The sequence below is a fragment of the Anolis sagrei genome, chromosome 1 (genome assembly GCF_037176765.1).
Source record: "Anolis sagrei isolate rAnoSag1 chromosome 1, rAnoSag1.mat, whole genome shotgun sequence".
Classification (NCBI taxonomy): domain Eukaryota; kingdom Metazoa; phylum Chordata; class Lepidosauria; order Squamata; family Dactyloidae; genus Anolis; species Anolis sagrei.
In genome coordinates, this window is record NC_090021.1 from 8,358,736 (window position 1) to 8,386,434 (window position 27,699).

Below are 27,699 nucleotides of genomic sequence, written 5' to 3' on the forward strand. Positions count from 1 at the left end.
TCGTTTGTGAGATTAGCACAGTGTTTCTCAACCTGGGGGTTGGAACCCCTGAGGGGGTCGCGAGGGGGTGTCAGAGGGGTCGCCAAAGACCATAAGAAAACACAGTATTTTCTCATGGTCATGGGGATTCCATGTGGGAAGTTTGAGCCAATTCTATCGTTGATGGAGTTCAGAATGTTCTTTGATTGTAATGAACTATGAATTCCAGCAACTACTACTCCCTCTATCAGCTCAAATGTCAAGATCTATTTTCCCCAGACTCCGCCAGTGTTCACATTTGGGCATATTGAGTATTTGTGCCAAGTTTGGTCCAGATCCACCATTGCATGAGTCCACAGTGCTCTCTGGATATAGGTGAACTACAACTTCCAAACTCAAGGTCAATGCCCATCAAACCCTTCCAGTGTTTTCCATTGGTCATGGGAGCCAAGTTTGGTTCAAATCCATCGTTGGTAGAGTTCAGAATGCTCTTTGATTATAAGCAAACTATAAATCCCAGCATCTACAACTCCCAAATTACAAAATCAATCCTCCCCCAACCCCACTAGCATTCACATTTGGGTGTATTGGGTATTTGTGCCCAGTTTGGTCCAGTGAATGAAAATGTATCCTGCGTATCAGATATTTACATTATGATTTATAACAGTAGTAAAATGACTGTTACGAAGTAGCAATGAAAACAATATTATGGTTGGGGGTCACCACCACATGAGGGACTGTATTAAGGGGTCACGGCATTAGGAAGGTTGAGAACCACTGGATTAGCAGAACTCAAAAGCCATTGGATGAATTGACACCAAATTTGGACACAAGACACCTAACAACACAATGTATGTCCTTCACTCAAAAAAATGATTTTGTCATTTGGGAGTTGTAGTTGCTGGGATTTATAGTTCACCTACAATCAATGAGTATTCTAAACCCCAGCAATGATGGAATTGAACCAAACTTGGCACACAGAACCAACAGAAAATACTGGAAGGCTTTCGTGGGCAGTGTCCTTTGGTTTTGGAGCTGTAGTTCACCTACATCCAGAGATCACTGTGGACTCAAACAATGATGGGCCTGGACCAAACTCTACACAAATACTCAATATGTCCAAAAGTGAACACTGGTGGAGTTTGGGGAAAATAGAATCCTGACATTTGGGAGTTGTAGTTGCTGGGATTTATAGTTCACCTGAAATCACAGAGCATTCTGAACCCCACCAACGATAGAATTGGACCAAACTTGGCACACAGTTCTCCCATGACCAACAGAAAATACGTGGCCAAATGTGAACACTGGTGGAGTTTGGGGAAAATAGAATCCTGACATTTGGGAGTTGTAGTTGCTGGGAATTATAGTTCGCCTACAATCAAAGAGCATTCTGAACCCCACCAATGATGGAATTGGACCAAACTTGGCACACAGTTCTCCCATGACCAACAGAAAATACTGGAAGGGTTTGGTGGGCAGTGTCCTTTGGTTTTGGAGTTGTAGTTCGCCTACATCCAGAGATCACTGTGGACTCAAACAATGATGGGTCTGGACCAAACTCTACACAAATACTCAATGTGCCCAAATATGAACACTGGTGGAGTTTGGGGAAAATAGAATCCTGACATTTGGGAGTTGTAGTTGCTGGGAATTATAGTTCACCTGCAATCACAGAGCATTCTGAACCCCATCAATGATAGAATTGGGCCAAACCTCCCACACAGAACCTCCATGTAGGCCACAGCAACGTGTGGCAGGGGACGGCTAGTATGAAATAAATAAACAAATAAACAAACTTGAACTTGAGAATTGTATCATTTTTTAAATGGTAGAGGTTTAGAGAGCTGGATGTGGGGCACTGAAGGGACCTTTGGAGGTGCAAAAAGGAGCCATGAGTCTGTATGCAACCCCCAAGACATAGTTCCCTTCCCAAGTCATACAGTGGACAGCCTTTGACCTTCCAAGCATTCTGACCTGCAACTCCCATCAGCCCAACCCAGAATGACCAATGGGAAGAGAATGCAGGGATTGTTCACCAAAACACCTGGGGGGCAAAAGGCTAGAGAGACTAATTACTAGTGTTCCACTAAACCGAAGGAAACCTCCACAATGGTATGATTGTTGCTTTGTGCAGCTGCCATATAGTTCAACAAAGTTGTTATTGTCTTATACTTTTGCTAATAAAGGAAATCAAGGCAGCACACAAGTGAGTAAAATCAAACAAAAACTTCAGTACCTGTGTGTGTATTGTGTGCATGCCTGTGTACGTAGAGGCAGCAATTAAGAATGAGACCCAATTGGTGTGAAAGACAACGGACTTACCTAGACTATGATTTCAAACCTGAGTGATTCAAACAATGTTTTAGTAATGTTAAAGCATTAAAAAATTTAATTGCTTTTATTATTTATTACTGTTGTTGCCATTGAAGGAATGCCTGTTGTGAAGCCGCCTTGAGTCCCCCTTCGGGGGTGAGAAGGACGGGATACAAATATGAGAAATAAAATGCATAAATAAATATGTGTATCTATAAACACACAGATGTATATACCCACACACACACACACATGTATGTATGACCACTGGACGAATTGGGAAAAGAAGACATATGGGATCAAATTCTGAGAAAAAAGAAATATATATATATAACAATAATTTACAATAAGTTATTGGAGTGGGCTATTGAGACAGAAGTAATAAAAGAGTGCATGATTAAATGGGCAAAGAACATCGGCAGACAGATAAAATATAAAAAATGGGAACAAATTTGGACAAAAAAGATTTTTTTTTGTCGTGTCAGGAGCGACCTGAGAAACTGCAAGTCGCTCCTGTTGTGAGAGAATTGGCTGTCTGCAAGGACATTGCCCAGGGGACGCCCAGATGATTTGATGTTTTTATCATCCTTGTGGGAGGCTTCTCTCATGTCCCCGCATGAGGAGCTGGAGCTGATAGAGGGAGCTCATCCGCCTCTCCCCGGATTCGAACCTGTGACCTGTCGGTCTTCAGTCCTGCCAGCACAGGGATTTAACCCACTGCGCCACCGGGGGCTCCAACAAAAAAGATTAAATACACCTATTTGAAGGACTTACAAGAAAATTGATTTAAAAATTTTTATAGGTGGTATATGACGCCACAAAAACTAGGTATAATGTATGGCAATGTCAGAAACAAATGCTGGAAATGCGAATCACAAACAGGAACTTTCTATCATGCGTGGTGGACCTGCCCAGTGGTTAGTACGTTTTGGAAAATGATACAAGAATGTGAGAAGATTTTAGAAATAAAAATTCAGATGAAACCGGAATATTTTCTATTGGGGATAATAGATGAAGAGATGGAACTTGACCAGAATGATGATATTTTGTTTAATTATTGCATCACCACAGCAAGAATAGTTTTGGCAAAAAAGTGGAAACAGAGAGCAGTAGCCACTAAGGAAGAATGGATAAACAAAATTATTGAAATTAAAGATATGGATAAACTGACATTTGCACTGAAGGACTCATAGGGAAAATAGAATCTTGACATTTGGGAGTTGTAGTTGCTGAGACTTATAGTTCACCTACAATCACAGAGCATTCTGAACCCCACCAACGATGGAATTGGGCCAAACGTCCCACACAGAACCCCCATGCGGGCCACAGCAACGCGTGGCAGGGGATGCCTAGTAAATTCATATTTATTAAAAAAATACGTAAAAAACCCGTGAAAATGCGAGTCCGCACAAAGCGAACTATGAAGCGGCGAGGGAACACACACTCTCTCTACACACACACACACACACACACACACACACTTATTTATATATACACAGATAGAGATAGATAGATAGAGAATGAGAACCAAAACCATTTAAAATTCATTCAAATACAATATAGGTCCAATGTCCTTTAATAAAATAATTCACGAATAAATCCCATAAGGAAACTCAGTGGTGAGTTAAGTCTCGTGTTATGATCTTTCTGAATCTGATTTCCAGAAGAGAAGAGATGCTAGAAGGAACTTCTGCCCATGTGCCAACTTGCTCTCGGGCAACTTTTGTTCATTTTAGTGTTTAGTGTTTACAGAACCACTTCCTGAAGCACGATGTCTCATTATTAACTAGCAGAAGGTCATGACACTTATGATCTTCCAACCCAGACACCTCTTGAGTGAGCTCTAATTAAGCCAAGGATATGAAACAGATCTAAAGATTATATGTCTCACACAGGAAAACACAACCATTATTTTATTTCCCTTGAGCTGGATATATAACTTTGATTTGGAATGTAAAAGGAACTGAATGACGCCTAAGAGAGTGATTAGAGTCTGCAAGCTCTAAGATGCAACTCTAAGGTCTCAACATTCAGACATAGCATATCAATAGATTGCTTTACGTCTTTGTTAAACCAAGTTCCTAGTGCAAAGGAATCAACAGGGAAATGTGTTTTATATGTTTCTATCTAATTCTGCATTGCAACTTGAAAAGAATATCTGGGAGACTAGTAGGAATAAAATGTCACTACTGGGAATGTGCCAGCGGTTCTCAACTTGTGGGTCGCGACCCCTTTGGGGGTCGAATGATTGTTGTGTAGACAACAGAATCTGGCCAAGAAAACCCCGATGGTTTCCAAAAGCTACATCACATCAGAGCAGTTTCCCTCTAAAGAAGAGATCTTCTCATCCACATCCCTGTCCAAGTCTTTGCAAATTCATTCCTCCTCTTAAGCATATACAGGCAGTTCCCAGTTTACAAACAAGATAGATTCTGTAGGTTTTTTCTTAAGTTTAGCACAGTTTGTAAATAATCAGCAACTATAACATCTATCAACTGAAAGGTTGCAAGTTTGAAGCCCCGGGTTGGCATGAGCGGCCGACCGTCAGCCCTGCTCGCTGTTTACCTAAGCAGTTTGAAAACAGCTTTAGCTGTAATTAGAGAAATTAGATACCACTAAAATGAGGGAGGTGTTTTACAACGCCATAAAGAAAAAGAAAAACAGAAAATGCTGGAATGAGGAAGTCCTGATGGCTCTTCGTCATAAAGGATGGAGTGAAGCACCCCTTGTGGGCTCGAGCCCAACCGTCCATGGCATCGAAATAACACTTCCTTCTGTTCTGTCTGTGTACTGTCTATACAAACGGCATTGAATGTTTGCCGTTTATGTGTACTTGTGATCCGCCCTGAGTCCCCTTCAGGATGAGAAGGGTGGAATATAAATAAAGTGTTTATTATTATTATTATTATTATTATTATTATTATTATTATTATTAGAAACACAACAAGATGAGTCCACAGCAGACACTCTGCTGGCTGTTGAATTGGATCACATCACTGTGTGATGTTTCGGCGAATAATGCGTGCAGAAGGTGGTCTTCTGCAGCTGGCAGATGGTAATTTTGTCAGCGCTGATTGTGTTTAAGTGAAGGCCGAGGTCTTTAGGCAATGCACTCAGTGTGCCAATCACCACTGGGACCACCTTTAAAAGGTAAAGGTTGTCCCCTGACATTAAGTCCAGTCATGTCTGACTCTGGGGTGTGGTGCTCATCTCCATTTCTAAGCCGAAGAGCCGGCGTTGTCCATAGACACCTCCAAGGTCATGTGGCCGGCATGACTGCTTGGGACCACTTTTACTGGTTTGTATTGTTGTCCTTGTTGTTGTTGTTAAAATGTAACTACCTAGAAGAATCCTCCACCTTGTGCAACAGTGGAGCAGAACAAACAACTCAGCATCTGTATGCTTGTCCACAATGTCCTGCCTCATGTACAGAGAAAGAATTGCTTAAAGCTACAGACAATGCGATTGCTGTTGCCCGGTTCTGGTCAAAACTTATTCAGCTGCTTGTGCGCCTTCTATTTTTTATCTATTTTTATACTTATGTATGCAATGCTCTTGACACAAAATAAATAAAATGCAATATTTTATGCACAAACGTGATCACGCAAAAATATCAGTGTCAACAATAGTGCTCAAAACATTGTATATACAACAGTTGTCTACTGCAAGGCAGTCATGGAGTATTCCCCGCAAAGCAAGAGGCCCATGTCTTCTGCCAAACCTTGTATCTAATATATATATGTAAATAAGAGGACACAAAAAAGACAAAACCCTGTAGCTTACCTGAAAAAGTGATTGTTCCCCCAGAGTATTCTGTCCCCATGATGGAGCTGTGTAGGGCTTGCAACCGCTGTACCGTTTACGAATGTCCTGCGATGGAGAAAGAGAAGGAGCTGCAATAATTTCTCACTCAAGGTTTCAAACATCCCTCGACTCCAAAGTGGTTGTTTCAAAGGACAGAGTGTGCAGGGATAAGAGATCTGGATCCACTTTCTGTGTGTCAGGAGAGACTGGTGAGCCCAGCTGAAGATCTCCTCCTTCCATTCTTTGGTGATGCCATCACAGTTTCCTTTGGAAACTCTCTTCGTTGATAGCTCTCAGATCTTACTTTCCTCCCTTCTCTGTCTCCTTCCAGGGAAAGAATCTCATCTTCAATTTCTAACTCCTCCAAGTTGGTTCCCTGTTCTCTCTGAACAACGGCCCACATGGGCTTTGCTAATGGCATCTCATTTTCTGTAGTCTGAGAGCTAAACTCAACCCTAGCTGTGTCCATTGTCGCTGGACGGGGGAGGGAGACCCACACACAGCACTTTTCTTTCTTTCTCTCTTTCTCTCTCCCTTTCTTTTCCTTCCTTTATTCTCTCGTTTGAACCCATCCACATTCAAAGACTAGAAAACCCACACTTTTGGCACAATGGCCAAAACCCTGTAGGCGTCTCACACGTGCTTCAGTTCTTTTACAGAAGCACTTGGGTATTCAGTTGGAAGGGATAGCCAATACTCCAGAGGACAGGAGCAGAATTCAAAACGATCTTGACAGATTAGAGAGATGATTGGCCAAAACTAACAAAATGAAGTTCAACAGGGACAAATGCAAGATACTCCACTTAGGCAGGAAAAACGAAATGCAAAGATACAGAATGGGGGACAATGCCTGGCTCGAGAGCAGTATGTGTGAAAAAGATCTTGGAGTCCTTGTGGACAAGTTAAACATGAGCCAACAATGTGATGTGGCGGCAAAAAAAGCCAATGGGATTTTGGCCTGCATCTAGAGGAGCATAGTGTCTAGATCTAGGGAAGTCATGCTACCCATGCTCTATTCCGCCTTGGTTAGACCACACCTGGAATATTGTGTCCAATTCTGGGCGCCACAATTGAGGAGAGATATTGACAAGCTGGAAAGTGCCCAGAGGAGGGCAACTAAAATGATCAAGGGTTGGAGAACAAACCCTACGAGGGGTGGCTTAAAGAGCTGGGCATGTTTAGCCTGAAGAAGAGAAGGCTGAGAGGAGACATGATAGCCATGTATAAATATGTGAGAGGAAGCCACAGGGAGGAGGGAGCGAACTTGTTTTCTGCTGCCCTGGAGACTAGGACACAGAACAACGGCTTCAAACTACAAGAGAGGAGATTCCATCTGAACATGAGGAAGAATTTCCTGACTGTGGGAGCTGTTCAGGAGTGGAACTCTGCCTCGGAGTGTGGTAGAGGCTCCTTCTTTGAGTCCACTGGCTTGTGCTCTAGTTTCTGAACCTGCAGAAAACAAGCTGCCTATGTCTGTGAATCTGAAGTTATCTGATATGGAGCTTGCTTGCTCTTCCTCCCTCCCTTCAAAACTCTCCTATGACAGGTAGCCAATAACTAGGACCAGTCTATGGACTACCACTTTGACTATAGGACATACCTTCAGATAGTTAAAAATGGCTATGGATCTTGGTCTGTAGTCTGCGCATAGGTTTACTATGCTTGAAATTGATCTTTTGTTGTTCACTTCTGGCAAGTTGACTTTGATGAATGGTGACCCTATGAACGAGAGACTGCCTAGACACCCTCTTGCCAACACTCCTGCTCAGATCTTGCAGATCTCCTGGTTGAGTCCATCTACCTGGAATGCAGTACTCCTTGTTTCCCATTACTTTCTAACTTAGCAAGCTCTATTGTCTTTTCAAGTGAGTCATGCCTTCACATGATATGCAAAGAAAGAGGATAACCAAAAGAAGCATTGATTCGTTTGGCTCCATCAAAAGCCCTGGGACTCAATGTCTACTAATAATGTTTATATCCCATCCAGTATCACAACAAGCCCTTACCTTGCATTCTTCTGAGGTGTCAACATGACTTGGCCATCCAAGGTGATGTCTATTATGCAGTGTTCGGGAAGGATGCCCAGCCCACAAAGCTGGATGTCTTGGGAGTTATCGCACCCGATCAAAGTGTGATTCTGTAAAAGATTCAAAACCTACATTAAAAGGCAGCAGAACTTCACTGTCCATGTTTTCAGCATAGGAAGATGTCGATAACCTGATGTCTAGCCCAATATGTTGACCATTTCTGCTACCTTGACAGCCACCTCTCCCCAAAAGTCAACATTGACAATGAAATAAAACACTGCCTGAGCTCTGCGAGTGCAGCTTTTTTCCGAATGAAGCAGAGAGTGTTTGAGGACCGGGACATCCATAGGGATACCAAGGTGCTTGTTTATAAAGCGATTGTCCTCCCAACCCTGCGAGACGTGGACTGTCTACAGACGTCACATGCCACTCCTGGAATGATTCCATCAGCGCTGCCTCTGAAAAATCCTGCAAATCTCTTGGGAAGACAAGCAGACAAATGTCAGCGTGCTGGAAGAAGCAAAGACCACTAACACTGAAGCAATGGTCCTCCGTCATCAACCTCCAAGTTCATGTGGCTGGCATGACTGCACAGAGCACCATTACCTTCCCGCCGAAGCGGTACCTATTGATCTACTCACATTTGCATGTTTTCGAACTGCTAGGTTGGCAGAAACTGGGGCTGACAGTGGAAGCTCATGCCACTTCCCGGATTCGAACCTGCAACCTTTCGGTCAACAAGTTTAGCAGCTCAGTGGTTTAACACACTGTGCCACCGGGGGATCCTAGATATATTAGCATGCATTTATCTGTGTTAAAATTGATTTTGCTAGTTGTGACTCAGCTCCCCAATCTGCCAAGTGGTGCATTTACACTGCAGAATTAATGCAGTTTGACACCTCTTCCCACTGTCATGACTCATAGAATCATAGAATCAAAGAGTTGGAAGAGACCTCGTGGGCCATCCAGTCCAACCCCCTGCCAAGAAGCAGGAATATTGCATTCAAATCACCCCTGACAGATGGCCATCCAGCCTCTGTTTAAAAACCTCCAAAGAAGGAGCCTCCACCACACTCCAGGGCAGAGAGTTCCACTGCTGAAAGGCACTCACAGTCAGGAAGTTCTTCCTCATGTTCAGATGGAATCTCCTCTCTTGTAGTTTGAAGCCATTGTTCCGCATCCTAGTCTCCAGGGCAGCAGAAAACAAGCTTGCTCCCTCCTCCCTGTGACTTCCTCTCACATATTTATACACGGCCCTCATCATTTCTCCTCTCAGCCTTCTCTTCTTCAAGCTAAACATGCCCAGCTCCTTAAGCCGCTCCTCATAGGGCTTGTTCTCCAGACCCTTGATCATTTTAATCGCCCTCCTCTGGACACATTCCAGCTTGTCAATATCCCTCTTGAATTGTGCACTCAATGGAACTCTCTGCCCCGGAGTATGGAGGAGGCTCCTTCTTTGGAAGCTTTTAAACAGAGGCTGGATGGCCATCTGTCAGGAGTGATTTGAATGCAATATTCCTGCTTCTTGGCAGGGGGTTGGACTGGATGGCCCACGAGGTCTCTTCCAACTCTTTGATTCTATGATTCTATGAATGGTATGAGAGTTGAAGTTTGGTGATGCACCAGCACTCTTTCAGCAGAGAAGACTAAAAGTCTTGCAAAAACTACAACTACCACAACTCCATAGCTTTGGAATACGGCAGTTAGAGTGACGTCAAACTGCATTGTAAATGCACCCAAGGTAATTCTGTATTTTGACCTTGTCACATGGAAAGATCCATCAATGGTTTCCTTGAAGATTGGCTGACTCAGTCTATTAAAATCCAAAAAAGTGTACTTTTCCCAAAGGATGAGGAACTGAAAACACACATTCTCTCCATTCCTTCCTTCCTTCTTTCCGCTCCTTCCTGTTTCTTGCTAACAGACAAATATTGCCGGCATAATAAGGGGAAACCTTATCCTCCAGCAAAGCCTCTCAAGGTCACCTTCTGAATCTGCTTTGCGGCCAAGACATTCTCACTGAGCCTCCGAAGGCACAAACAAAAGAAATGGATAGAGTGCCAAAATCCATGCGGGAAAAGGAGGGGCGTCCACTGGCTGACAAAGCCATTCTGATTCAGAACCCAGGCACCTACATCGGATGGAAATCCTTTGGGTCTACATTTTACAAAAAGCTGCTGAGTTCAGCTCTTTGGCTGCTTCTCCAAAAGAGAGCTTTGTGATGACTAAGGGTTCTCAAAACCCACACTTTCACATTCTTCTGGGACTGTAAACAAGGGCATTCATTCTTGGCTCTTAAACATATTCATACCGAACTTCTAAGGGTGACTGTTTTGGACTACGACTCCTATGATGCTATGACAACAGAATAGCAGAAGGGAAAATTGCCACCTAAACGAACAGCCTAAAAATCGCAATATTGCAGCCATTCCTCCACATTTCATAGAATCATAGAATCAAAGAGTTGGAAGAGACCTCATGGGCCATCCAGTCCAACCCCCTGCCAAGAAGCAGGAATATTGCATTCAAATCACCCCTGACAGATGGCCATCCAGCCTCTGTTTAAGGAGTCTCCACCACACTCCGGGGCAGAGAGTTCCACTCCTGAACGGCTCTCACAGTCAGGAAGTTCTTCCTCATGTTCAGATGGAATTTCCTCTCTTGAAGTTTGAAGCCATTGTTCCGCGTCCTAGTCTCCAAGGAAGCAGAAAACAAGCTTGGTCCCTCCTCCCTGTGGCTTCCTCTCACATATTTATACATGGCTATCATATCTCCTCTCAGCCTTCTCTTCTTCAGCTCCTTAAGCCGCTCCTCATAAGGCTTGTTCTCCAGACCCTTGATCATTGTAGTCGCCCTCCTCTGGACACATTCCAGCTCATCAATATCTCTCTTGAATTGTGGTGCCCAGAATGGGACACAATATTCCAGGTGTGGTCTAACCAAAGCGGAATAGAGCATGGGTGTCATTGTTGTTGTTCATTTGTTCAGTCGTCTCCGACTCTTCATGACCTCATGGACCAGCCCATGCCAGAGCTCCCTGTCGGCCGTCACCACCCCCAACTCCTTCAAGGTCAGTCCAGTCACTTCAAGGATGCCATCCATCCATCTTGCCCTTGGTCGGCCCCTCTTCCTTTTGCCTTCCACTTTCCCCAGCATCATTGTCTTCTCTAGGCTTTGCCGTCTCCTCATGATGTGGCCAAAGTACTTCAACTTTGTCTCTAGTCTCCTTCCCTCCAGTGAGCAGTCGGGCTTTATTTCCTGGAGGATGGACTGGTTGGATCTTCTCGCAGTCCAAGGCACTCTCAGAACTTTCCTCCAACACCACAGTTCAAAAGCATCGATCTTCCTTCGCTCAGCCTTCCCTAAGGTCCAGCTCTCACATCCGTAGGTTACTACAGGGAATACTCCCTAAATTTAGGTATTGCTTTGAGGGCTACAACTCCTGGAATGAGAAGCTGTGATGGTAAACTGCATTCCTCTCTGTTGTTGAAGTAGGACAATGAAAACACATCTTGGGAACATAATTATATCACATTGTAGATTATGCAATAATATGGACTATAACTACCAGAATTCATCAACCAGGGAGAGTTATAGTTTGAAACAGGAACTTCAATTCTGCTTTTATGGGAGGCCATTTAAGATGAAAGGTTCTTTCAAACATCTAAAATGCAACCAGGTTGAAAAAAAGGGTGCCGTTATCTGTAAATGAAACGGGCACCTGGTGAGCTCCCATTGTTAGCCCAGTTCCTGCCAACCTAGCAATTCCAAAACATGCAAATGTGAGTTGATAACTAGGTACTGCTTCGGTGGGAAAGATGTAAGATGCTCAACGCAGGAATGTGGGTTACACAACCAGGAGGTGATGACACAGGCTCCTTGGCTTGGAAATGGAGAATAGCACCTGCCCCAGAGCCAGAGATGAGCACCGCCTCCAAAGCCGGAAATGAAAGGAGAAGCCTTTACCTATGTTTGTGTTTGTGTGTCCCATTGTATTGTAACAAGGCATTGAATGTTTGCCGATATCTGCTTACACTGTAATCCGCTCTGAGTCTCCAAGGGGGAAGGGCAAAACATAAACAAAGTGTTTTGTTGTTGTTGTTGTTGTTGGTATTCTTTGAAAGAAGCCTTGCTCTAGATAAGATCGTAATAACTCTACAAATAAAACTGTCTGATATAAAATGACTGTTTTGATATTTATTTTTATTTATTTATCGTGTGAGGAGTGAACCAAACTGTTTTGATATGATTTGGTATTATAAAAGCATCAATGCACACCTCGACAATTCAAAATTGAGTCCCCTTAAGATCATAGCTTGCAGGTTTATAATAATAATAATAATAATAATAATAATAATAATAATAATAATAATATACATTACACAGTCCTAGACGCTTGGGAAGTGTTCGACTTGTGATTTAGTGATACGAAATCCTGCATATAGATCTCATTTACTGTGGTTTTGTGTCAGTAAAATAATAATAATAATAATAATAGGATTTAAAGATGGAGCTGCAAACACTCTGGCACAAGCCAGTCAAGGTGGTCTCAGTGGTAATCTGTACACTGGGTGAAGTGCCTAAAGTCCTTGGCCTGTACTTAAAAACAATTGGCGCTGACAAAATCACCATCTGTCACTGCAAAAGGCCACCCTAGTTGGATCTGAATGCATTATTTGCCAATACATCACACAGACCTAGACACTTGGGAAGTGTCCAAACATGTGATCGAATACAAAAGCGACCATAGTGATCTTGTTTGCTGTGAACTAATTTTGTTGTGTATCAAATAATAATTTTTGTTTCTTATCCGCCTCTCCTCAAGACATAAGGTGGAGCAAGTGTCTTACAACTTCATTATAAAACATTATGCAAAATACATAAATTTAACCCACATTTACCATCTTTGGTTTACATGAAAATTTAATTCAGGTCATACATTAGCTATGTTCTTTTCTTCCATTCGCTACTTACGGGTAAAACAATTACAGAAATACTGGCCTTACTTAAAAGGTCCAGAGATTGCATGAGAAATGCTTTGAGATCTTAATATTGTTACAGGGCTTTTCTCCCCCTACACAGAATATATTTGTGGTCTGAAACAGGTTTGTCAGGCATGTTTGCATGGGAACCTGATATGCAGTGGGAATATGTTGCCGGTGCACACGTAATACCAAATCATGAATAACATAGGTTTTATGTTTCTAATAAAAGGGAAAAGTGGTATAGCTTTGGAACATAAAACCCGCTGATTGATCAAATCACGTCTTTAGTGTCGGTCAATAGCTTTTAACAATTCCCCATGAAATCCTATATGGGTCCGTTCAAAAGGAAATGTCACTGAGTACATCAGGGAATTGTGTTCTCAAGTCAAGAAATAACAAGCTGAATATCCCTTGTTTATAATTCCAAAATTCAAAATATTCCAAAATTGGTTGAGATGGTGAAACCTTTAATTTCTGATGGTTCAACGTACAGGAACATTGTCCCATGAACAGAATTATTAAAAACTAGCCATCCCCTGCCACACATTGCTGTGGCCCAGTCTGTGTATATGTGTTTTGTGTATATATATGTGTGTGTGTGTGAATATATTGTGTACATGTGGTTTTGCGCATACATTGTAATGGGTTTTTTTGCTTTTCAAGTCCCTTCCAATGAGTTTTTCAGTATTTTATGAGTGATGGTCACTCCTTGGCCTGATAGGTGTATTGTGTCCAAATTTGGTGTCAATTTGTCCAGTGGTTTTTTTAGTTACGTTAATACCACAAACGAACATTACATTTTTATTTATATAGATGTTGTGTATCAAAGCACCATCAGTCTATAGATGCATTAAATGTGGAGACTTGGGTCACATCTCCAAGATACCAGTGTCCAAGTATTCCAAAATCTGCTGCTGAGTATGCATGCCCAGCGTGGAACACATCTCACCACACTAATGTGGCTCTTAATGAGACATGCCGCATTATCACGGGGTGTCTGCGCCCTACACCACTGGAGAAATTACACTGCTTAGCCGGTATTGCACCACCTGACATCCGCCGGGAAGTAGCAGCCAATAGTGAAAGGACCAAGGCAGAGACATCTCCAGCCCATCCCCTGTTTGGGTATCAGCCAGCACGTCAACGACTTAAATCTAGAAATAGTTTTCTAAGATCTACAGAGACACTCGCTGGAACACCTCAGCAAGCAAGAGTCCAAAAGTGGCAGGCTCTAACCCAGAACCTCAACCAATGGCTGATACCAAATGAAAGACTCCCCGCTAGGCACACAGAGGATTTGGCGACTTGGAAGGCGCTGAACAGACTGAGCTCTGGCACCACGAGATGCAAAGCCAACCTTCAGAAATTGGGCCACAAAGTGGAATCCTCAACATGCGAGTGTGGAGAAGAGCAAACCACTGACTACCTGCTGCAATGCAACCTGAGCCCTGCCACATGCACAATGGAGGGCCTTCTTGCAGCAACACCAGAGGCATTCCAAGTGGCCAGATACTGGTCAAAGGACATTTAATCAACTACCAAACTCACAATTTTCGTATTTTGTCTGTTTTTTTTTTTTTTTGCTTTATTCTGTTAGAAATGTAATATAATCGTTTGGTTGCACTGACACGATAAATAAATAAAATAAAATTCCAAAATCTGGGGGAAAAAATCCAAATACAGAATGCTTCTGGCCCCAAGTATTTCCAAGAAAGGATATTCAACCTGTAGATGCAAAATCAATGGGATGATATATCTTCCCCAAGATTTAGCTCAAGGTTTAATGAATCTACCGTATTTCTTCTATTGTAAGACACCACTGATTCTAAGATGCACTCTAATTTCAGTACCACCTCCCCCACCAAAAATACATAATATACACCCCATTTTAGAGGTGTTTCTATAGGACAGTGGTTCCCAAGCTGTGGTCCATGGACCACCAGTGGTCCACAAGAACTAAAATATGGTCCGCGGGGTCATCGTTACTACACTGTTGCAACGAGAGCAACTGGTCTCACTAAACCCTCTTATAGTGCCGAGGCTTATTAAATAAATAATATACACCCCATTTTTAGAGATGTTTATATAGGACAGTGGTTCCCAACCTGTCGTCCATGGACCACCAGTGGTTCACAAGAATTAAAATATTGTCTGTGGCCTCATCGTTACTACACCGTTGCAACAAGAGCAACTGGTCTCACTAAACCCTCTTATAGTGACGAGGCTTATTAAATATGGTTTTCTGTGGGCAAGCAGATGATGACTACTGGATGGCATATGTTCTGTATCAGAAATTAGAGCTGATGTAGTCTATCCAATGCTATTTTCTTAATCAGCACCAAACCAAATCTAAAGTTGACTAAAAACTGATTTCTAATCCTTTTGGTACTAATGTTGGAGAGTGGTCCTTGGTCAAAAAAAGGTTGGCAACCATTAATACAGGAAAATAAGTGTGACTCAGTATTGAAGAAATACATTATCTAAGGTGCTCAATCATATATAACTATGTGCTGTTTGGAGAAATTTGGCATTTTGTAATTCTTAGATAGATAGATAGATAGAGAGAGAGAGAGAGAGAGAGATATGTAGGTTTGTGTGTGTGTGTGCATGTGTATAGATATGAATCACAAAATATGAAATTTCTCCAAACAGTACAGAAAAGCAACTGTGCCAAGTGGGAATGGAACTCAAAGGCCATTTAGTCCAACCTCCAGTCTTGAGCCCTAAGAAAAATCCCCAAATTTCCCATGGTGGGTTTTGAGAGCTGTGCTTATACCTCTTTTTTCAGTACATGGCACAGAAGCCTGTGCCAATTTGCTGTTCTGAAATGGCTTCACATAATATTCATTCATTTTTACCTTTAAATAATAGACCAGAAGTTCATTGAGGGCAGGGTCAGCGTTCAGGTTGACCAGGAAGCACTTGTTGTCTCCCACTTTGATCCCGGAAGACTGGAGAGAAATGCCAAGACTTTCAAGCTGCTTCTGCCGCTCCTGAGTAAGAGCAGAAATAATGTTTGAAAACACAGTAGACTCTCAGTTAACCAGAACTTTCAACCAACAGGTTAAAAAACATCAAGAAACAGACCTGTGCAATCTCTTCTGTCTTCCGTAGCTTCTCTTCCCAAGTCACCGTCATCTCCTGGATAAGTTTTTCAGACTCTTCCAAGCGGTCTTTCAGTTCTGGAGATTTCATTGCCTACAAGAAATAGAGAGAGAGGAAGGAAACAAAATGGTTAAGGAACACTCCTCCTCCTTTAATTGCACTTCAGAGATGTCAGAAAAGGTAGTCCATAAGTAAAAAAAAAAACCTAAGCCGGTGATGAGTAAAACACTTCAAAGGGAATAATCCAAATAATCCAAAAGGTACAGAAAAACAAGAATCATAACATGAGCATAAATCCAGGGAAACAAGAATGAAAACATGAGCATCAATCCAGAAAACCCAAGTACATAGGCTAAAACATGAACTGGAAAAAGGACTTGAGATCCTCACTATCTAGCAGCGTTGCCTGATCTGAATTCTCAAAGAGGCACTCTCTAATGTAAGGGCTGCAAAACATGAAGGCATTTCTTTGACCTTGACTTTCTGTCTTGTGAAACTTTATGCTTTCTTCTCACTGAGCCTTTTGAGTTTCCTGAGCTTGATGTTTTTCTCCCTAAGATGAAGGCTGATACCCCTGCCGAACACATCTGCTTTCTCAGGTGAGCTATCTCATCATTCCAGGCCTTTATCGGGAGTTGCGAAGCTACCTGTAGGCAAAAAGTCATCTCCTTTATTCACTGTATCTCCCTGTCTGCTGGACTCAGAAACAGTTTCATTGTCAAGCCCCGTATCACACACATAATCTTGATCTTAAATCCCCTCATTTCCTTCAGTGAAAGAACCATCCACCACTCTCCCAGGCCCTCCAGGTTCTGGAATCCCAATCCCCTCATCTTCGTCTGTCTCACTCACAACAGACAATGCATGGTTAGATAGGACTGCATTGGCTGCAACCCCATTGTGTAAAACTGGTTGAGAATACAGTTCTAATGGACATGTAGTGTTGGGGTCAGCCTGATCCTGATCTGTGTGAATCAGATTCTCTGATAGTTTTTCCAACTGAGCAAGCTCTCCCTGACCGTGACAGTGTGGAATCTGTTGTTGATGCTGAAGTTAGCGGCGATGAAAATGAAACTCAACAGCTGGAGGAAAATGTTTTGGAAGCTACCCGTGATATCGCTAGCCGTGATATCTCTCCACCTGGGGTTTTTAATGAGGACCGAAGAGAACAGATAGTTAGAGACAGAAATGTTTCCCAGTTTCTACGAAGGTCACATCGTTTACAGGAGAGACAGGCCCAGGCTTCAAAGTCAAGGGGCATTTCAAAGAATAGCTTCTTTGGTTTAAGAGGCTTCCTGCCGGGTGCCTCTTTAGATCAAGCAACGTTTGGGACTGTGGCTGTGCCTTGGCAGAATTCCTGTGTTTCATGGCCAGTAATCCCAGAGGCTTAGTTATCAAGTTCATGGTTATAAAAGGCTAACAGATTCCTGGTTCTTGTTTTGTGGCTTTTGAAATTTTGCTCAAGTTCAGAGATTCTACTGACTGCTGTGTTTTTCTGTGGCTTTTTGACTTTGCATTTACCTTTCTGTTGTAACCAATTTTTCATCAATAAACAAGGATTGCTTTTCCTACAGTCCAGTATGGTGGATTTAATCTTATGGTCTCGTTTCTTGAACTGGGATGCAACACGTAGTCATGCACCTATTGAAAGGATAAGTAGGTGGTGACATGGAACTAAAGGGACAGGCCAAAGAAAATGAGTCATGACCATGTGACAGGCATGACAAGGATTATATCATTCACGTTTGTCCCTGGATGATGACTAGAAGCGATGGGTATAAAAGAGAGCAACAAGCATGTGTTCTTTCTCTTGCCATGATTCTCTTGCTTCTTGCTGTACATCTGTTGCTGATATCTGTTGTATGTATATCTCTGCATATGCCATAGACTGATAGGACATCAGGGGATCCCGGTGTGTGTGTGTGTGTGTGTGTGTGTATGTGTATATATATATATATATATATATATATATATATATATATATAGCTGTACATAAAGCAACGGGTCATCCATTGTGAGTTTGGATGAAAACTGAGTCAATGTGTTTTCTCAAACAGTGAATGGCAGAAAGTCAGGCAGTGTAGTATAAACTCTGCTAAAAACTGATAAAGACTCTGCTATGTTTGGGTTGCTTTTGTAAGCTTGTCTCTGAGACAATCAGTATGGTGCACAGCATATTTAAGAATGGCCTGATTGTGAAGGAGAAAACATAAAACACACATCTATCCTGCCATTTCAGACAAGGAAAGGTGGCTCTCTAGACTGCCCTTCTATCACCCACTATGTCAACAAAGGCCCTGTTTTTAATACAATATGAGCTAAGCAGCTGCAGGTCCTGCGTAAGTGTTATATATATCCATACCCAGCAAAATACAACTTCTTGGGAATTTTCTGTATTTGAAGGCATGTTTTCTCTGGAAAGTTCCACAGAACCACCCTGAGGTGCGCATGGCTACCTATATCTGCATCGAGAGTACAGTCGTAGTCTATTTCACTCCTAAAAAGACATATTGATAGTTAATTGCCCATTCAAAATGCTGGTGGATCCTCCTTCATCAGGTGTTAAAAAATAATCAGAAACACCTTAGCCGTAGTTTCCTGCACTGACGGAAAGGTGGAGTAAATGATCCGTCAATGTCTATGACTCTATTATAGTAAAACATGGACAGAGGAAAATAAAAAGCAACGAGGCATGAGCTGACGGTACCTGCATGGAAAGGCCCATGTCTCCTACTAGCTCAGCATTTCAGCACCAAATGAAATTATTGGAGCAAAACCAAGGATAAGACAACCTTGATCTAGTGATGCAAATATGGGAATGCTGAGAGTGATGGCTTCCCTATCAGTCAATCTGCAAAACATGGGAGAGATAGGGGGTACATATCCTGTTTTGTACCATAAGAAGGATCTAAATCAAAGACCCACCTGCTTTTGTGTTTGTTAACATGTTTCGTTTTGCAAAGATGACAAAAAGTGCTTGCTGAGCATAAAAAAGGTATTTGGGAACAGGTCTTGGGAAAAGTTACTTTTTGAGTTACATTTCCCACTCGTTTTCCACTGCTTTAGAGTTTCAGACACAGAGCAATGGATTCAAATGGTTTGAAAAGTGATTCTACTTAAACATTAGAAAGAACTTCCTGAAAGTTAAGAGCTGTTCAGTAGTGGGAATATATTGCCTGCTAAGGTGACAAAGAGTGCCTTGGACAGCGAGAAGATCCAACCAGTCCATACTTCAAGAAATAAAGCCCGACTGCTCATTGGAGGGAAGGATAGTAGAGGCCAAGATGAAGTACTTTGGCCACATCATGAGAAGAAAGGAAAGCTTAGAGAAGACAATGATGTTGGGGAAAATGGAAGGAAAAAGGAAGAGGGGCCGACCAAGGGCAAGATGGATGGATGGTATCCTTGAAGTGACTGGATTGACCTTGAAGGACTTGAAGGTGGTGATGACCGACAGGGAGCTCTGGCGTGGACTGATCCATGAAGTCACGAAGAGTCGGAAACGACTGAATGAATGAACAACAACAAGCAAAGGTGACAAAGGGCCCTTCCACACAGCCATATAACCCAGAATATCAAGGTAGGCTGTTAGGAATTGTGGGAGTTGGAGTCCAAAACACCTGGAGGGCTGGAGTTTGCCCATGCCTGATTTAAACCCTTCCACACTGCTCCGTTACTGCACTTTGATTCCACTTTAACTGCCATGGTTACATCTGGGATCTATAGTTTGGTCCGGAGCTAGAGCTCTCTAGTCAAGAATTCTAAATAGCCTTCCCTAGAGTGCAACTATCAGGAAATCACCATAGCAATTAAAGTGGGATTATGTGATATGACAAGGCCTTTGCTTGTTCTACATGTGTATTATAATTTTATCCTGACAGTTCTGATTTGCATCTTCTTAAATTAGTGTATTACGTAATGGACTGCTTTTCCGAACTTGTTTATATATTGCTGCACATTATGACTCTCGTATTGCTCTCGGATGTCATGTGGATAAGCAAAACTGTGGATAATTGCAAACCCTATTGAAACGAAGTTCCCAAGGAGGACCTGGATAGTGATTAGAAAGGACATACTTTTGGAGTTCAGCCAGTGATTGTGTTTCAAGATCAAGGTGCTTTGGATGAGGGGAATGATGTCAATGAAGGTCAAGATGGCAATGGTTTGGTCAATGATATTAATGCAGAGAATGACATAGAGATGTCAGTTCAAAGTGTAGTTTCCCATGAGAATGTTCCTACAGGGTATAGGGATGAGAGTTTACTCCCTGAATTGCTCGCAGAGAGTTCCCAGGATTTGGGGCTTGAAAACAACTCGGCACCTGCAGGGACTAATGAATGTATAGACAGGCAGGTGGAAATTAGCCAAAACAGACAGCTTGACCAAGGCCTTTGGTGTTCTGCCAGGCTTCGACAGATAAGGATGAGAGGTATTCAGGGAAAACGAAACCAATTTCTGAGTGCTTGGAAAGGCTTAATGTGAGGATATAAAGTTCCACGCATGGGAAATATAGTCAGATGAAGCATCGTTTCAGATTCCTGCTAAATTCTTGTTCTTGTCTCATGAAAGCCTTGCTTAGAAGATACATGTTTAAGGATTTCTTGCTGTATGGTTTGATTCTTTGTCTCTTGTGATTACCTATTCATGCCTTGGATCAATGATTCCTTGTTTCTTTGGATTTTATTAGAGAAGCTTGGATTCTGTTTTTGAACTTTGCTGAACCGTAACTTGGACTAATTTGTTCCTGCTTATCTTCTTAGCTAATTGGATTTATCTATTCCCTCAAAGTGTTTTTCTACTTTGCTGCTTTTACTTACTTTCAATAAAAAAAAATATTTTATTTATTTATTTAGCAGCTTTGTATATCGGTCTTCTCACCTCCGTTCGAGGGACTCAGGACGGTTTCCACCATCAATATTACAGACAGTCATTAAAACATCATATTCTAAATCACACTAAAACATTAAAATAGCAAAATACACTCCTATAATTACAGTAGTCAGTCATCATCAAAAATCATTATTTGTCGTCATCCATCCATATCACAGGATCATGGCTCATTGTTTTCCTATTCAACATGTAGTGTTTTAAAATCAGAGGGTTATTCCTGCTCTGGAGTGCAACACATACTTTGATGTATGTGGATACATAAAAATGCGGAAAAAAGATGGGATATGAATTAAATAGAGGCAATCTTGAACCCCAGCACGATACCTCGGCTTTGGTGAGCTGCTCCCTGAGTTTCTCCACTTCCTCCCGCAGCTCCCGGATGATCCGGGCATTGGGGTCTTCGTTGACCACGGCGTGGTTCACGATGTTCTTGGCCCGGTCGGCATATCGCAGGGTGGAAAGTGTCTCGTCATAATTGTCGGCAGCCGGGCTGACTGTAGCGACCATGGCGGTCTTGCTGTTGCCACCAAGGCTGTCCTGGGAAGAGAAGTACAGAGTGGGAAGACGTAAACACTCCTGCATACAAGCAAATAGTAAAGTAAAGACTTTCTTGACATTCAATATTAATGTCAAAATGCGTAGTATGACTTTATATAGGATTTGTGCTACATTAGAATAAGACAAACATCGCTTAAGTAAAATATATTGTGACTCAGCTGGAACCACAGACACAGACTGTGCAGAACCCCAATCTGGGGGTTGGTTTCAGAGGGGTCGCCAAAGACCACCAGAAAACACAGTATTTTCTGTTGGTCATGGGGATTCTGTGTGGGACGTTTGGTCCAATTCTATTGTTGGTGGGGTTCAGAATGCTCTTTGATTGTAGGTGAACTATAAATCCCAGGACTTACATCTCCCAAATGTCAAGGTCTATTTTCCCCAAACTCCACCAGTGTTCACATTTGGGCATATTGAGTATTCATGCCAAGTTTGATCCAGAGTCATCATTGTTTGAGTCCACAGTGCTCTCTGGATGTAGGTGAACTACAACTCCAAAACACAAGGCCAATCCCCACCAAACCCTTCCAGTATTTTCTGTTGGATATGTGTTAGGGATTTCTCATCTTCGGAGGAGGAAGGAGAGCAGGGAAGTGCTCAGGAATTGGAGGGAGAAGAAGAATCAGACAATGAGGGTTTGAAAGTGCATTTCTAGAGAGACCAAAGGAGATAGAGCACAGACAGCGTTCAGCTAGGATAGCTGCTAAAAATGCTGAGCTAATTGGGAGATGCCCTAGCACCTCCTGCATGGGAATTGAGGGCTATACATTAGTGGCAGGAGCAGCCAGCTTTCACTGGTAACAACGGCCCTGATACTGATGTTTTCACTCCAATGGAATCTGCTTTGTCTCTACTGCTAAGAACTTAGTTCATCGTTCGTTGTCTGATGGAAGACTGGGGTTTCTTTAGGGACTTTGTCAGAGACTTTAATTTGTGTCTGGATTAAGACTTCCTTGCTTTCCTTTGCACTTTTCAATTGCATTTGCTTATCCTTTGTTTGTGTTTGCTGAAGTAAAACATTTTTCTTTTACTTTCAACATTGTCTAAAGGCTGTTTTTGAAGGGCAACTCAGGAAATCGTGGGAGTTCTGTGTGCCAAGTCTGGGTCAATTCCATCATTGGTGGAGTTCAGAATGTTCTTTGATTATAGGTTAACTATAAATCTCAACAACTACAACTCCCAAATGACAAAATCAATCCCCCCAGTATTCAAATTTGGGCGTATCGGGTATTTGTGCCTAATCTGGTCCAGTGAATGAAAATATATCCTGAATATCAGATATTTACATTACGATTCATAATAGTAGCAAAATTACAGTTATGAAGGCACAGTAGAAATAATATTATGGTTGGGGGTCACCACAACCTGAGGAACTATATTAAGGGGTCACGGCATTAGGAAGGTTGAGAAACACTGCTGTAGAACAGTGGTTCTCAACCTGGGGTCCCCATATGTTTTTGGCTTTCAACTCCCAGAAATCCTAACAGCTGGTAAACTGGCTGGGATTTCTGGGAGTTGTAGGCCAAAACACCAGGGGACCCACAGGTTGAGAACCACTGCTGTAAAATAAATCCACTTTGACTTTAATAGGAGCTCCAGGCGCTTCTGAAAAAGCTTCCCCTTTTGCTTTGGCTCAAGCAAAAAGTGGGCGCTAGAAACAATATCATACGAAAGCTGACTGGCACAACCTGGGGATCACAACCAGACACAGTGAAGACATCTGCCCTTGCGCTGTGCTACTCTGCTGCTGAGTATGCATGCCCAGTGTGGAACACATCTCACCACACTAAAACAGTAGATGTGGCTCTTAATGAGACATGCCGCATTATCACGGGGTGTCTGCGCCCTACACCACTGGAGAAATTACACTGCTTAGCCAGCATTGCATCACCTGACATTCGCTGGAAAGTAACAGCCAATAGTGAAAGGACCAAGACAGTGACATCTCCAGTCCATCAACGACTTAAATCAAGAAATAGTTTTCTAAGATCTACAGAGACACTCGTTGGAACACCTCAGCAAGCGAGAGTCCAAAAGTGGCAGGCTCAAACCCAGAACCTCAACCAATGGCTGATACCAAATGAGAGACTCCCCCCTGGGCACACAGAAGACTGGGCGACTTGGAAGGCGCTGAACAGACTGCGCTCTGGCACCACGAGATGCAGAGCCAACCTCAAGAAATGGGGCCACAAAGTGGAATCCACGACATGTGAGTGCGGAGAAGAGCAAACCACTGACCACCTGCTGCAGTGCACCCTGAGCCCTGCTACATGCACAATGGAGGACCTTCTTGCGGCAACACCAGAGGCACTCCAAGTGGCCAGATACTGGTCAAAGGACATTTAACCAACTACCAAGTTTGCAAATTTTGTGTTTGTCTGTCTGTTTGTTTGTTTTGTTCTGTTAGAAATGTAATACAATTGACTGGTTGCCCTGACATGACAAATAAATAAATAAATAGCAATAAGATTACCATAAGCACATCTAATGTGCATCCTAATTTTGGAAAAGTACTTTAGTCCAAAAAAGATGAGCATTAGATTTGAGGAAATACAGTAACATAGGAAGGGATGCTCGAAGTTGGAATTTCTCAAGAAATCAAGACAGATGTGTGGGATGACAGAGAGTTCAAGAAAGGTAAACAAAAGAAAGAACTGAATCTGTAAGACCTGAGCAGGGCTGTTGAGGACAGAGTGACTTGAAGGTGTCCCATTCACGGGGTCACCATAATCACGGTAGTCAGCAACAATTAACAATCAAGAAAAGAAGAATAAGAAAAGTCTGGAGAATTAAAAAGTCATTGTTGGATAGGACTGAAATATCAGCACCAGTCGAAGATGACTTATCTAAAGGAACAGTTGAGTCCCGAGTTGTTTTTGCATTTTGTCATTGTATGCCTTCAAGTCATTTCCGACCCTTAGATGAACCTATCATGGTTATTTCTTGGCAAGATTTGTTCAGAGAGAGTTTTCCTTTGCCTTCCTTTAAGGCTGAGAGAGTGTGACTTGCCCAAAGTCCCCCAGTAGGTTTCCACAGAAGAGCAGGAAATTGAACCCTGATCTCCAGAGTCATAGTCCAATGCTCAAATTACTATACCCCGCCGACACCCTATGTATAACCATATAATGTATGACTTGTTGCAGCCAGCAGAGACTGATGGTTTAACTGATGATTTAGAGAGGATTGTGAGCTTTCCTGTGGCACAAAGCGATGGGCTCCCAAGTTTGGGAAATGATGGTTCTCTCTATGAGAAAACTGGCTCAGAAATTGCAAGGCCTCAAGGCTATTTAGGGGAGTCAGAAGTAGCAACAGCAGATAACAACAACAACAACTGCTGTCGGTGCTTCTGCGTGGAGTGCGTGGACCTGCTGGTGGGGCCCGGTGCGGCTCAAGCCGCCATCAAGGAGGACCCCTGGAACTGCTACATGTGCGGCCACAAGGGCATCTACGGCCTGCTCCGGCGGCGCGACGACTGGCCCTCACGCCTCCAGATGTTTTTCGCCAACAACCACGACCAAGAGTTTGTGAGTTCGGTGGGGGCTGCGCTAGTGGGTGGGTGAACACAGGCAGGCCCATAGACGTCTGGCCTTACTTAGGCGATCCCACATTATCCGAGTAGGATACTCTTCCAATTCCACCTGAACATTAGGAAGAACTCCATGACCATGAGAGCTGTTCAGCAGTGGAACTCTCTGCCCCAAGACTTTGGCAGGAAAAACGAAATGCAAAGATACAAAATGGGGGACGCCTGGCTTGAGAGCAGTACGTGTGAAAAAGATCTAGGAGTCCTCATGGACAACAAGTTAAACATGAGCCAACAATGTGATGTGGCGGCAAAAAAAGCCAATGGGATTTTGGCCTGAGTCAATAGGAGCCTAGTGTCTAGGTCCAGGGAAGTAATGCTACCCCTCTATTCCGCTTTGGTTAGACAACACCTGGAATATTGTGTCCAGTTCTGGGCACCACAACACAAGAGAGATGTTGACAAGCTGGAATGTGTCCAGAGGAGGGCGACTAAAATGATCAAGGGTTGGAGAGAACAAGCCCTATGAGGAGCGGCTTAAGGAGCTGGGCATGTTTAGCCTGAAGAAGAGAAGGCTGAGAGGAGATATGATAGCCATGTATAAATATGTGAGAGAAAGCCACAGGGAGGAGGGAGCAAGCTTGTTTTCTGCTTCCCTGGAGACTAGGACATGGAACAATGGCTTCAAACTACAGGAGAAGAGATTCCATCTGAACACAAGGAAGAACTTCCTGACTGTGAGAGCCGTTCAGCAGTGGAACTCTCTGCTCTGGAGTGTGGTGGAGGCTCCTTCTTTAGAAGCTTTTAAACAGAGGCTGGATGGCCATCTTTCAGGGGGTGATTTGAATGCAACATTCCTGCTTCTTGGCATAATGGGGTTGGACTGGATGGCCCATGAGGTCTCTTCCAACTCTTTGATTCTATGATTCTATGATTCTATGATAAGGAATAGAGTGAAGAGCTGAGTGATAAGGAGGGTTCCCATGGGAACCCATCTCTAGCTAAGGAGATCAACAAAAGTCTTTGTTTACAAATCAGAGCCGCTCTGAGTCGCCTTCGAGCTGATATGAGCGGGGTAGAAATATTTATTTACTTCATTTGTATACCGCTATTCTCAGCCCTAAGGCGACTCATAGCGGTTAACAACAATCAAGCAAAGCAAAGCAAGGCAAAACAATCAAAGCAAAAATTCAATGAGGCATCAACACTAAACAGTTAAACAGTAGTAGACATTTAAGTGGCGTCTCATAACTAGAATCATGATCCAAACTCGTAACCGTAGTTCCATTTCCTGAATTGACTGCACTGCCTATTCAAACGCCTGTTCAAATAACCAGGTTTTCACTTTTCTCCGGAATACCATCAATGAGGGAGCCAATCTAATGTCCGTGGGAAGGGCGTTCCACAGCCGAGGGGCCACCACCAAGAAGGCCCTGTCTCTCGTCCCCGCCACCTGTGCCTGTGTTGCAGGTGGGATCAAGAGCAGGGCCTCCCCAGAAGATCTCAAAGTCCTAGTGGGTTCGTAGGCGGAGATGCGATCGGATAGGTAACTTGGGCCAGAACCGTTACCAAATTGAAATAATGCAAATAAAAAATAAATAAAAATAGATTGTGTCATTCTGAGAGATTATGTAGGAAAGTTGTGAAGGAAATTCATGGGAAACGGAATTATTTCATGGGTGTCTATTAAACAACAAGTTGGGTTGTTGTAGGTTTTTCCGGGCTATATGGCCATGTTCTGGAGGCAATTTTTCTCCTGACGTTTCGCCTGCATCTATGGCAAGCATCCTCAGAGGTAATGAGGTCAACAACAAGTTGTTGACCTTAAGGTCAGTTCAGGCAACATTATATTAGAGTTAGAAGTTAAGCCTGAGTTCTCTTGTTCCTGGTTCAAGTCAAGCTTTGATTTTGGATTTAACAGATCCTGGACGTTTTCTATGTTCCTGTTCATGTGTCCCTGTTCACGTTTTACGTCTTGATTGTGGACTTATCTGTGATTTCTGGCTGTTCCTGGACTTTGTCACCTCTGGAACTTTACAAGACATTTGGATTATTGCTTGGTTATCACGTATTGCTAAACCCTTTTGGATTATATATCTTCCTTTCTTATTCCCAATTTTATATTCTTTTTATATGTGTTTACAATAAACTATTTGCTTATATTCTTGGACTCATAGAATCATAGAATCAAAGAGTTGGAAGAGACCTCATGGGCCATCCAGTCCAACCCCATTCTGCCAAGAAGCAGGAATATTGCATTCAAATCACCCCTGACAGATGGCCATCCAGCCTCTGTTTAAAAGCTTCCAAAGAAGGAGCCTCCACCACACTCCAGGGCAGAGAGTTCCACTGCTGAACGGCTCTCACAGTCAGGAAATTCTTCCTCATGTTCAGATGGAATCTCCTCTCTTGTAGTTTGAAGCCATTGTTCCGCGTCCTAGTCTGCAAGGAAGCAGAAAACAAGCTTGCTCCCTCCTCCCTGTGGCTTCCTCTCACATATTTATACATGGCTATC

General features: G+C 42.9%; 1 protein-coding gene across 2 annotated transcripts in view; it reads right to left on the bottom strand.

The window, feature by feature from the left end:
- KIF13B (kinesin family member 13B) overlaps positions 1 to 27,699 on the bottom strand; it is a 268,692-nt gene that overhangs the window by 98,178 nt on the left and 142,815 nt on the right. For both annotated transcript variants that reach the window (XM_067462696.1, XM_060754661.2), the window contains exons 11-15: positions 21,428 to 21,640; positions 16,196 to 16,306; positions 15,967 to 16,101; positions 8,103 to 8,233; positions 6,076 to 6,162 (exon numbers count right to left, since the gene is read on the bottom strand). In XM_067462696.1, coding sequence (XP_067318797.1) covers positions 6,076 to 6,162; positions 8,103 to 8,233; positions 15,967 to 16,101; positions 16,196 to 16,306; positions 21,428 to 21,640 — 677 coding nt within the window. The remainder of the gene's footprint in view (positions 1 to 6,075; positions 6,163 to 8,102; positions 8,234 to 15,966; positions 16,102 to 16,195; positions 16,307 to 21,427; positions 21,641 to 27,699) is intronic.